At 37.8% G+C, this 12645-nt stretch overlaps 1 protein-coding gene across 1 annotated transcript; it reads right to left on the bottom strand.

The window, feature by feature from the left end:
* Window positions 1-6492: 6492 nt before the first annotated feature.
* On the bottom strand, window positions 6493-12645 carry LOC117289892 (Golgi SNAP receptor complex member 1-like). Its single transcript, XM_033771086.1, has 7 exons — window positions 12618-12645; window positions 11368-11476; window positions 10716-10806; window positions 9947-10218; window positions 9293-9322; window positions 8568-8650; window positions 6493-8088 (listed from the first exon to the last, which is right to left on the bottom strand). Exons 1-7 carry the CDS (start codon window positions 12640-12642, stop codon window positions 7964-7966), a joined length of 735 nt encoding a protein of 244 aa, XP_033626977.1. The 5' UTR covers window positions 12643-12645; the 3' UTR covers window positions 6493-7963.

Genomic DNA, 12645 nt, shown 5'->3' on the forward strand with positions numbered 1-12645 from the left:
ATTGGCTCAATACTATAAGGTCATTAATTGCAACTTTATACTCGCAATGATGAAAAGGTCATTAATTGAAAAATGAAAACAAAAAAATATGAACCAAAATCAGCAAACAAATGTTTTCCCTAGAAACTAAATGTTTTTTTTCTTCAATCAGATACTTAGGAGATCACTCTTGATCAATACACCCCATTTACCAGGAGCTCCAAAATATGTAAAAACAATTTCATGAAATCCATACAAATTGCACTATTGGCCTTATAGTCTTGAGCAGACGAGTGTGCAGTGGTGAATTATGGTACTTTGTTCAAAACATAAACAAGCTGTTATGATTTATGTTTGATGTAAATATTAATAAGGATGTAATTTTTAATTATTTGTGACTAACAGGAGTTGTAAATATTTCCTTTATAGTTATCACCTTGCTATTAAAAAAGCTAAAATGTATTTAAAATATTACATGTGAATTATGTAAAAAGAGTAAAGCAACTTCATGATGACCAATATATGAGCCAGAGATTGAAAGTGTGTGATTTTTCCAGTGAAGTATAACTCTACATCCATATATTATGTACATGTCCCTTGTTGGGAATTGAACTATGGCCCCTGTGGTGAGAGGCGAGAGCTTTTTGCACTAAATTGCCTTGTGTGATTGTGTCAAAAAATGTGTGCTTAAAGGCAACTGTTGCATACAGATTTGGCACTTTAGGCGATAACAATCATTTGTTATGGTTGGACAGTTGTTTAAAAATATCAATGGCTAGCTTGGTGGTCTAGTGGTATGGCATCTTCTCTAGCAATGCATAAATTGCAAAGGTCATGGGTTCAATTCTGACCAAGTGATTTGCTGCTGATTCCCAGGTGGTATCATGAACTTGGGTGTGAGTCCCGACTACATAACTGCATGGATTCTGACTGGCAACCCCTGAACAAAGATATTGACAAAATAGGGCTAGGAATATTTCGGTTGTTAGAGTGCTAGCACATTGCCTTGGATCTGACGAGTTGGTCTACAAAAAGCGTTTGTAACCGTTTGTTATGAAATGCGTATGGTTAGAAAGATGTTTTAAAAGTAGAATATAATGATCCACACAAGTATCACTAAAAATTGCACGGTTTTCTTTTTACGTCGCGAACTATCACGGTCGGCCATTTATGGGAGTCAAAATTGTGACTCCCATAAATGGCCGACCGTGTTATTGGACGAGGTAAAAAGAAAACCTCGCAATTTCGAGGCATATCTGTGTAGATCATTGTGCTCTACTTTTACAACATTATTTCTAACCATATGCATTTTATAACAAACGGTTACAAACGCTTTTCAAAGACAAACTCGACCGATCCAAGGCAACGTGTTCCTTTAATCCAGAGATCATTGGTTCGAATCCCACTCAAGTCATTTTCTTTGTTCAATTTCAAATAACATTGTATTCAATTTTCCAGCCAGTTTCCCTTGTGGTTATACCTACTGAAAGTTTACTTGTCAAGGTTTTCACAAGAAAGTAGTGATAACAAACCATCACTGTTTTCACTGAGGTTCAGACTCGCATTGTGTTGTTATTTTCTCCACATGTATAGAATGTTAGGCTATAATATGTGAAGATAGTTGTTACCATGACCATCTTTATACACTGTTATCATGTAGTACTGTCATGTACATGTTATGTGCAAATATGTGAACAATTATTTTTTTCCTTTTTGCCAATGTGGTTAAAGGCAATAGGACACTATTGGTAACTACTCAAAATAATTATTATCATAAAACCTTTCTTAATGGAGTAATGGGGAGGGGCTGATAGTATAAAACATTGTGAGAAACAGCTCCCTCTGAAGTGACGTTGTTTTCGAGAAAGAAGTAAATTTCCATGAATTTTATTTCAAGACCTCAGATTTAGAATTTGAGGTCTCGAAATCAAGCATCTGAAAGCACACAACTTCAGGTGACAATAGTGCAACAAGGTTTTCTTTTGCTTTCATTAATATTTTGCAAATTTGGTTTGTTATTTTATGCATATGTTGAGATGTACATGTATACACCAAGTGAGAAGACTGGTCTTTGACAATCCTCCCTAAATTTCACCTTGAAAGAGAGAAAGGGGGTAGAAAGTAAAACACACAATGCTTCAGAATGTGTTCATATCCTTTAATATACATGTACATGTACAATAATACTTCATCTCAAATACATTATTATTGTGTTTTATGTATAACATGGTACTTGGCACGAATACCCACCAAGTGATAATCATTTATGTATATAGGCCCGTGACATACAATATTTACTATACGGGCGAAACACAAACACCATCACTCCTACACATTCCAACAATACAATTCTTTTAATTCAAGGATGGAAGGCTTAAAGGGTGTATGTAACTTTTTTAGGACAACAAAACACAATGTCCACAGATTTACACTAAACTTACACAGTTTGAAGATAATGATAGTAGAAAATATTGAAAAATATTGAAAATATTACGTGCTGAGGTGCTGTAGTTTTTGGGAAATGAGTAAATCAATGTCATGAAAATTATTTTAAGCATTTACAAACGTATTTTCATGACATAAAAAAAAAATGTAATAAAAATAATTTTTGTCTCATGAGAAGAAAATTATTTTAAGCATTTACAAACGTATTTTTATGACATTGTTTTACTCATTTCTCAAAAACTACAGCACCTCAGTAAGTAATATTTGAAGGGAAGCTTTCCACTATCATTATCATCAAACCCTGTAAGTTTAATGTAAATCTATGGACATTATGAAAAGGTACCCAAATCCTTTAAGCATGTGTTACATTGGTAGTTTGTCAAAGGCCAATATCCAATTTAATGTGAAGGGACATTGGGTTTGTGACAGCTGGAAAAATATCAACATGCATGAGGGACAGGGAGATGTGGGTACAACTTCCTTGGCATAACATCATTGACCGAGGACACCATTCGAAATAGAGAAATAAAGACGTGACAAGATGGCATCATATTTTAACCAACCAGACCATGACAGACTCTTAACATATGAAAGAGATTACAAGAAATGAACATTGCATATTGTGCAATCCAATGAAATGTAATAAGTTCTGCATACTGTAGGGGTGAAGATGATCGGTCGGAAGGAGTCGCCAGCAAAGCTCATGCCACTGGCTGCCCCCTGCTGGACGATTGGGTAACCAGGGAGGATTCTCCTACATGTGTATATAGGGTGCGTTTGTTTAGCTTCCCTGGATCGACCCCGGTGTGTGGCAATTTGTTTTCTTTCTAGGACGAACGTGGGTAATTATCTGCACACGTTCGTCCTGGAAAAAGAAAACCCCACACAACGGGGTCGACCCTGGGAAGCTAATCGAACGCACCCATAGTACGCTTGATTATTGTACAGTCTGGAGTTGCATTGTAGCAATAAAAGTTCTCATGAGCTCAGACACCACAAGAATTTAACTCTCTTTGAAATCTGTGTGAACCTAAAAATTCTACGCTACAATACAAATAAACTATTTCAAACACACTTTTTTTTTCTCGTCATTTTAATATGACTTTAATTTATGTCAATTTAAAATCTATTATAATCTTTCACAAAATACCATATCTACATAATTAATAACAAATAAACACTTTTTTCTTTTGCGTGCCACCCCCTACGGAAGGCATTTCCACACTTCACAAAGTGTGTACAATGAAATAACATTCACACGATATCGCTGCATATCATATATAGACATAAGTACTATGCATATTTGTTTACGCATTTAACGCAGACCCATGTTTTAGGCTTACGATCACCAAGGAATGATTTTTTTTCAGAGATCATTCCTCTGGTGTTTTGATAAACATAGATGTACATGTAGTTTTTATTGCAAGAACAACTCTAAATAAGTATAACAAACACCCCAAACAGTGAGACTTGTGAATTCTGAAGGCATTGTGTTCATTTAAAGCTATTATACACTTTCGGTAAACAGTATTGTCAAAGTCCCACACTTCGTGTATCACAACTTCTATATAAAATAACAAATCTGTGAAAATTTAGGCTCAATCGGTCATCGGAGTCGGGAGAAAAAAATGGGAAAACCCACTCTTGTTTCCGCGCGTTTCGCCGTGTCATGACATGTGTTTAAAATAAATCCGTAATGTTTTACTGTTTTCTCAAAAAGTAAAGCATTTCATGGACTAATATTTCAAGAGAAGTCTTTCACCAGTACCTTCTGTAAACCCTGTGAATTACTCTTTTTTTTCTGTACCGAAAGTGTATGTGTATAATGGCTTTAAGGAAGGGTAATTTTGGTTGTGACCCTGAAAACAAATTGTGTAATTTGTACACAAACATTGATGTGCCCAGACAGGCTTCAACCTACAGGGCAAGTCAGCACCCAGTCAATAAATACAGCTCTTTGGTCAACACTAAGAACAAACTCATATCTGTAGAAGTTGACCCAAATTAGTGATTTTTTGAATCATAATGATATCAACGCCTTGATCAAAAAACGCACAAACCATTACACTGTGCTGTGAATAACTTTTGGTAAGTTAAGCTTTTTTTAAAGTTTGGAAGCAATATGCTCTGAGCCATGAAAGTTGGCTGAAGAAGACATTGGAACAAAGTAGGGTTCTCTCCATGCACAAGATATGTAGCATATCGGGCCAGTACACTCCAATTGCATACTGATATGTGCACATTTCAGCTCATATGCACAAACAAAATTACAAGTTCCCCAACAAATCACTAAGATAAAACCATTCATAATGCTCCAAAAGCACATTAGGGCATTAAAAACTTTGATAAACACCAAGTGGAAAACATTCCAAAGAACTTGTTTGAACTCGGGGTGCTCAGCCGAACTTCAAAAATTTGGGTCCAGAATGCCCCCTCCAGTTGTCTCAAATCCTAGGGAGAACCTAGATACATGTAATACTAGAACCATTGGTTTTTCTTTTTGGCAAAAATTCCATATCCAGCCGCGACTTAATATTCCTTTAGGTAAGTCAACTTGCTATCACACGCCAAACCGATGCACTATCACACGGCCGTCGTCTAGTAAAACTAAGACATATCATGTGACTCGCTCTAAACCAATGAAAAGGCAAAATATTGGTAAGGGGTGTTATAATATCCTTTATCTTTCCAGAATGGTTGACTGAATGTATACAGAGAGGAACAGGAATACTACATTACAAAGTGTCAAAATCATCAAAATTAAGACATTTTCAAGTTTTTGGTGGTCTTGACAATGCTGCTCACTACACTCCATTTTATTAGTTTCTTTGGACATGAGTGTGCAAGAAATTGCGCTTGGATTTTCCATTTTATCATTTTAAAGGTAAACATTTTAGCTACCACTTCCTCCAGTCGAATATTTATATAACAAAAGTGAAATAAAGTCCAATATCCATTAAACAAATCAAATAAAATCATAAGCAAGTTGCTGCCGAAAACCTAATAAACTGAAAACATGTTTTTGTGTCATAAAGACAATTGAACACAACCATAAGTAGATACAAGTAGTGAGTAAATTCAGGAAAACCTAATATAGTTTATAACTTTTTATTGTTACACTTGTACAGTAGATGCATTATATTATATTCAAGGTATGCACATGTAGGAAAAAATACAAACAATTTGCGATGGGACTAACAAGGGAGAAAAATCTACTTTTTATTACGACCACCAATTATTTACATGATGCTACTGCAAGACATAGTTTCTAGATTGCTTGCAGATAATGAAAAAGCTTGGAACATGCTACTTTAACAGGCTTGGGTTGTTAGGTTAAGCATTCTTGTCAAAATTGATCCAGGACAGGTATAGATAAAAAATCTCTGGTGTAAATTTCTTATTGGATGTCTGTTGGACTCATAGAGCTATATATATTGACTAGAGCGCTAACTTGCTCTGCGTTTTGAAGCCACCCTGGGCGCAGACATGTTTGATGTGTTGCGTGAACTCGGAATTTTAAGAGAACACACATTGCCGCGATTATTTTACATTCTGCGTGTGCGTACGTATACGTACGCAGCTGTCCACTCGCGTACGTCCGCGCTACGAAAACCGTAACTTCGACTTGGTTGCCGTACTAAAAAAAGGTAAACGCGCCTTTTAATCATGACGCACATGACGCTCGCAGTTTGTGCGCTGATCAGCAGATTGTGCGTTCACATTTGCTGCATTTTTTGCTTCGATGGCACATAAAAAAGAACAGACGCACTATCATGCAAATAGCCGTACAATTGCCGTACAAAATTTCAAGCTTTTGTATTGGTTTTTACATAAACATGGATGCGCCCACACGGCTTCAAAACCTTAGTGCGTGTATAACGGGGTGTTAGCGCTCTAGTCAATATATATAGCTCTATGGTTGGACTGTATTTCTGAGAGAAACATGGGCAAGGACTGGTACTTCACAGAAGCAAGGAAGGCGATTGCCCCCATGCCCCCTAGTCAGTGCCTTCGTGCCCTTGAATTGCTCCTGTAGAAATGTACAGTTTCCTCATAGGTGCCCTTTACCAAGGAGAAAATGCCTTGGTGCCCTTGCCCTTTCAAAAACGAAGCATACAGGCCCGATAGGCACACGATTCTCTGATTGCTCTATGCCAACGCACCAAGCCGAGTGCTCTGCGGTTTGACTACTGATTAAATGAAGTATCAACAAACTTGCGATTTTTGAGTGATCTTGAAGGTTTAGAGGTCATTGTTTTAAACTTAATTATGTTGTGTGATGTTTTAGTGAGACATGTACAGACCCCCCTGCCTGTTTTCCAGTACAGTGTGTTCTTAGTCTCTGTGGTTTGTAGACAAATGTAGCCCCGGGCACTGGGAACTTCTCCCATGTTTTCTCCGCCACCCAATTTCAAACAATGTGAAAACAACAGCGATACTTTGTCCTCTTATCCGCTGGTTGTCCCAGATTCAAGGTCCCTTGCCATAAAAACAAAAATTGAAGTCATAAGACCTATATAGCTTTTGGGTTCACTACACAGTCTGACAGTTCTGATTAAAAACAAAATTCACTGAAACTATTTTGACCAAGCATGCAAAATATTTCAAACTCGGGACTTTCCTACACATTAATTTTCCGTCACAAAAAAATATTTTAAATAGTACCTCATTGGTATTTATATTTGTTGTTATATATAACATGTACATGTACCAAGTGCTTAAAGTCAAACAGAGTCACTGATGATACTCAGAAAGGTCAGGTACCTGGGTGCTGGTTGTTTCTGCTTTAGCTTGTGGTGTCTAGTTCACCAGACCCAAGCTCCGGTGTCGTTAGCAGCAGAGTGTGGGTTTAGGGTCCCGGTTAGGACACTGGTGCCGTTGATCAAGGCACTTCACTATATTTACCTCAACAAAGTTGTGAAGGTAGTGCAATGCACTTTCAGCCAGGCTGCAAGTGGATGATACCCTTGCCTGCATCCTTATTGATTATGAAAGGGGTAGCCCTGTTTCAATGCACATTCAGCCAGGCTGCAAGTGGATGATACCCTTGCCTGCATCCTTATTGACTATGAAAGGGGTAGCCCTGTTTCACCCAAGGAGTAGTTGGCAACGGACCCCTGGTTGCAGTTTATCTGGGCCGATGGTTTATCGGGGTCGATGGCCCAAATCAGTTGAGCTATAGCCCTTGCCTTGAAGTGGCCGTCCGGCCCTTTTGAGTTGGGTGATACCTCATAAAAAAATTGTTTTTAAAGAACCTCAAACAACTTTCCTCAGAAGCTTGGAATACCAACTCTGAACGCCCTCAAGAGTTGAGTATTTTTTTCATTTCATCCAATGCAGCTTTAACAATATGCTCTCTTTGAGTGCTACAAAAAAGTGCAGCGTTTCAGGATAAAAGTTCACCATCTGTGGAGTTTCCATCCCACAGGGCCAACAGCATTTCTGGATAAAAGTTCACCATCTGTGGAGTTTCCATCCCACAGGGCCAATTTTCTGAAAATTAGCCCGATGCAGTCCACATTAAAACTGGTAAACTACGCTAATGGAACGCATACCATAGAAGGAATGTAATGCATACTGCTATGACACCGCCTAGTACCAGCGAGTCTCTCCTCTTTCTTAGGTTTATCCGTTGAACCAGACTGTTGATGACCGGGAAGCGATCTGACAGGTGCAGCGTTAAGGAAAACTTTGATGAAGATTCAGAACAGATTTGAAAAAAATCCTAACAGATATTGATTAAAACAATTTTGATATCCGGTTGATAATAATAATACATAAAATTAGTCATACATGTAGGCATGGGCGACTAGTGCGACTGTTGTCTAAGTTGCGACTACTTGCTATTTCCAGTCATGACTACAGCTTTTCTTCTACTCGGTAAACCGCGCCGCTAAGATATTTGACAATTTAGTCCCGAATAAGTAATAAGGACTAGTCGATTAGTAAATTTCACTAATCACCCAGTCCTAAATAACATTGTCTAATCTGACATAATGTTGCTTCAAAAGAGTTGCTTACTGCAATGGCGTCCTTTGCATTGCATACTGAGTATTACCTGAAGATTACCACCTTTTGCCTTGGGCGATCAACAATCTTTGGTTTTGAGTCTAGAGTCCTGTGTATTTTTAATCAAAGGATACTGGCCATGTTGGTGACCCCATTTGTAATTTTCTTTAGCGTGCCTCGTTGTGACATAAGATTTTCCTTCGTTGCTATGGCAACACTGCACAAATAAAAGAAAAGAAAAAAAAACATTTAAAATTAGAAACATGATGCCACATCTCAAATCCAAGCTCCAATTTTTCCTTACATACATATTCCAGTTTTCCAAAACTGTATCAAGTAAAGCCAACTGTGCTTGTCAACGAGCCAATCCTTCAAACTGGAATGCCAGAATCCTCCAAAGTCCAATGCCGGAAGCTGTTTGACTTTGTAAGAAATATTACAGCAAGCCCAAATAATAGTTGCTTATCACCGTAACAGGCATACTGCATCTTACATGTATAAGAGTCCAACGATTTAGGAGTAGAGTATTTTGGAGGATAAATGGGTCTCTGGTCAAAGACTATAGGGAGATACATGTAGGGTTAGAGCTCAAAAGTTGCTGAGATTAAACAAAACAAAATTTGAGATTTTTGGAATTCTTCTAAAAAAGGTTTTGTCAGTAAACCATTCAAGCAACCCACTCTTCACCATGTATGCAAATGTAGTAGTTGAGAAACCTGCACTAGAACAAGGGGTCATGGGTTTGGAACCCACTCGAGGAGCAAATTAATTGTTGTGTTTTTCCTTTTTTTCTTGGGGAATTCAGAGAGCACTTACATGTAGTAACAATTATTTATTCTCAGAGCCATATTTGACTTACCCTATTGTTTCATCTGCTATTCTGTCAGCACTGTATTAAACAAAAAGAAACACAAATTATTGAACAGAAATTTAAAACAAGATAAATCAGCCCAATTTTTTTGATAGACTTTTCATCACCACTGCAAAACTATTCATGCTGAGTCGCTGCATGCAGCTGGAATTTGTTTGAAGTACATTGTGTAATCCTCCTACAATAAGGGCTTGAATTTAAGGTAAAATTCGGCAAGACTGTCAGGCTTTTTCGCTCAACGTTTTTATTTCAGGGGGAAATCGCCTGCATCACAAGTCTGATTGGCCACTTCATAGTTTATCGAAGAAGCAACAACAAAAGTACCTGTAAGCAGGATATTACTCACAAATTATACATGTGGCTCTAGAGATATTTTGGCTGATAACCTTATTCTATAACCTTGTTCTATATAATTTTGCTGAACACGAGCATGAAAACTCTCTTCTGAAGTCGAGCAGAGTTTACTGTTCGGAACGTCCAGACCAAACCTGCTCTTCTCAAGTTCGCAAGTTTACTATTTATTTAGAGTTTCTTCCTAAGTATAATTTTGTTGTGCTTAGCTACTGTTTGCGTATAAGCAGCTCTATGAAATTGGGCCTTTTACAGTTGAAGGTTTTCAGTTTAAAATTGTACTTTACTTACTTCCTAATGTGTTCATTTTCTTTGAGATAAAGCTCCGTCCTCCGATTCAACCCGGATGAATTTTTGTACGAGTCGATTTCTCTCCTGACTGATCCCAGGAGGTCCTCCCGTTCTCGACACGCCGCGATGTTGGCTTTAGTCTTCTTGAACTCATGGTGGTAGTCTTGCAAGATGTCTCGATGACGCTGGAGGATGTGTAAGAGAGCTGCGCTGGGAGATGTGGAGGAAACTTTGGTGGCGTAGTCTGCCATTCTGTCATTGATGTCGGACAACTGAATACAAAATTAACAGTTTTAAATTAAGCGATCATAACAGTTGAGGTGGTCGGACAATGCGGAAATGGTTGTACAAAATAAAAACAAAACAAATTTTTGCCCATTTTACCCTCCCTTTGATCAGCGTAAGCCCATTACACTTCTTGCCACAGTGTTTCTCCCATGGTCCTGCAGCAAAAAGAATAGCACACTGTTCAAAATGTCAAGACCCCACCCATGGACTCTTTATTATAGCCATCCTCCCAAAAGAGATTTTATACATTGTTGTATCCGCAACTTTACCGGCTAAAGTTACTTCTTATTGGTATTTTTGTTTTTATTTGTTAAATTTTTGGCCAAATCAAACCTACTGCCTCCCTTAACCAAAGAGCTTCCTGTACAGTCCCCAATTTGGTAAAGCAGTTGCACCCAAAGTCCACTGGGTAGTGGTTCAAGATCAACATTGTTTTCCATTCCTGTTGCTTGACTGGAGTGGATATTTTCTTGAGGCTTACCCTTATTAGTAACCTCTCAATCTCCAGTGCCATGGTATCAAACATCCTCTCACTGTTTGATGCATTCAACAGTGGTGAAGAGTCCGATGAACTGGAAGGAAAACACATAAATTATTACTCCTTTTATGAGTAGAGATAAACTATTATTCTTTCTCGTCAGGGCTGAAATTTTAGTACAAAAAACTCTTCAAGATGCAAGAAGAAAACAGGTCATGGGTTCTGAGTGATGCTGCAAAGCAGTGTTTTAAGGTCATGCTAGTAGTGCACTATTGAAACTAAAGAATTCCTCGAAAGTGACTAGCGCCGTCACTTGTAGGCCGGAAGCTATGCAGAGAAGATGATGATTGTTGGTTTTAAGGCATTGCATGGTGAGGTATCAAAGTATTCAGTTTGCAATACCATGTGTATCCATTTGCTGTGAAGATAATGTATGTTCTTTGGGGACTTGTCTTGCTATTAGTCAACTGACTGCGGAGTACAGAATACATCTGCTCTAGCAATGCAAAGATCGTGGGTTCGAATCCCACCCAAGTGATTTACTTGTGGATTTGTCAATTACACTATGCTTAATACACATCGGTGTATGGGTGAAAACAAATTATTTGTTATCCCCGATGCAAAACAAACATTGAACATAATGAAGTGCGTTTACCTGTTAATGTCCCTCTCATTGAGGGCGCTGAAATTCGTTCCAAGTTTACTAAATGACACCAACTTCAAATCTATTTCATTCTCCACTTGTCTGGCTTGCTTTCGCAGGTCTGGATGGAAGGAATAAAAGTACATTTATAAGGAAGGTATTTGTTTGTTATTAACATTTTGAACTCAACCTGTGACCCAGGTGAAACCTTGTCGTACCCAAGACCAAGTCTGCTCATACCAAAGTCATTTTAATACCCCAGTACCAAAATATAAAATGTATTGTATCATGTGAAGAAATTGTTCTTTTATACAAACTATCTATTCTATGACTTGAGTACGACTACGTACAAGTTTACGAGTACAACTTAGGTACGAGTTGACTTGGATACGAGTTAACCTTGGTACGAGTTATTCTGGCATGCCTGGGTACGATACGAGCTGTCCTGGGTACGAGTTGACTTGGGTACGAGTTGACTTGGGTACGAGTTGACTTGACTGTGTGGAAAAGTTGCCGTATGGCGCCACCACTTTTTCATTCGATATGAAATATAGTATCTAATTTACCTCAATTCAATGAGATATCCCTTTTGGATAACTTTCCGTATGGCGCCACCACTTTTTCACTCATTTTTAGAAAAAGTGATATCTCATTGAGGAAAATTAGATACTATTACTATATATTATTTCATATCGAATGAAAAAGTGGTGGCGCCATACGGAAACTTTTCCTCCCTTTTTGTAAAATGAGTGAAAAAGTGGTGGCGCCATACCAAAAGTTATCCTTATGTGTTACTGTAGGTAAATTAGACTTTACTAAATAAATAGAAATAAAATATTTAATTGCAAGTCAAAGTGGAATTGTTTTTTGGTGTTTTTTTTTGTCAGACACTGACTTGAGACAGACTGAGTCATACTCATTGTCCTTTCCTTATTACGGACACATGTACCCGACTGATGTCAATACGTGTGCAGCACACAGAGATTGAGCATACGAAACAATAATACCAACTATATCATGTGATGAGAACTTTAAAGAAAGCAAATTAATAATATTTTTTTTAAAAAGAGGAAGGGCAAAACTGCGTCACGCAGTAACAAAAAGTAGGTAAAATAATTACCTTTTGACAACAGTTTTAACACCCTATAAGTTTCCAATATACAAGGTTAAAGTCTCATTAATTTTCCAGAGAAGTATTGTTCAAATAAAAGACCCCAGAAATGATAAACGACAACTCAAATTAAGTTCCAACGTGTCCTTACCTTCCCACATATTGCCCGTCGCCATTTT

Source organism: Asterias rubens, chromosome 5 (assembly GCF_902459465.1).
Source record: "Asterias rubens chromosome 5, eAstRub1.3, whole genome shotgun sequence".
Lineage (NCBI taxonomy): Eukaryota > Metazoa > Echinodermata > Asteroidea > Forcipulatida > Asteriidae > Asterias > Asterias rubens.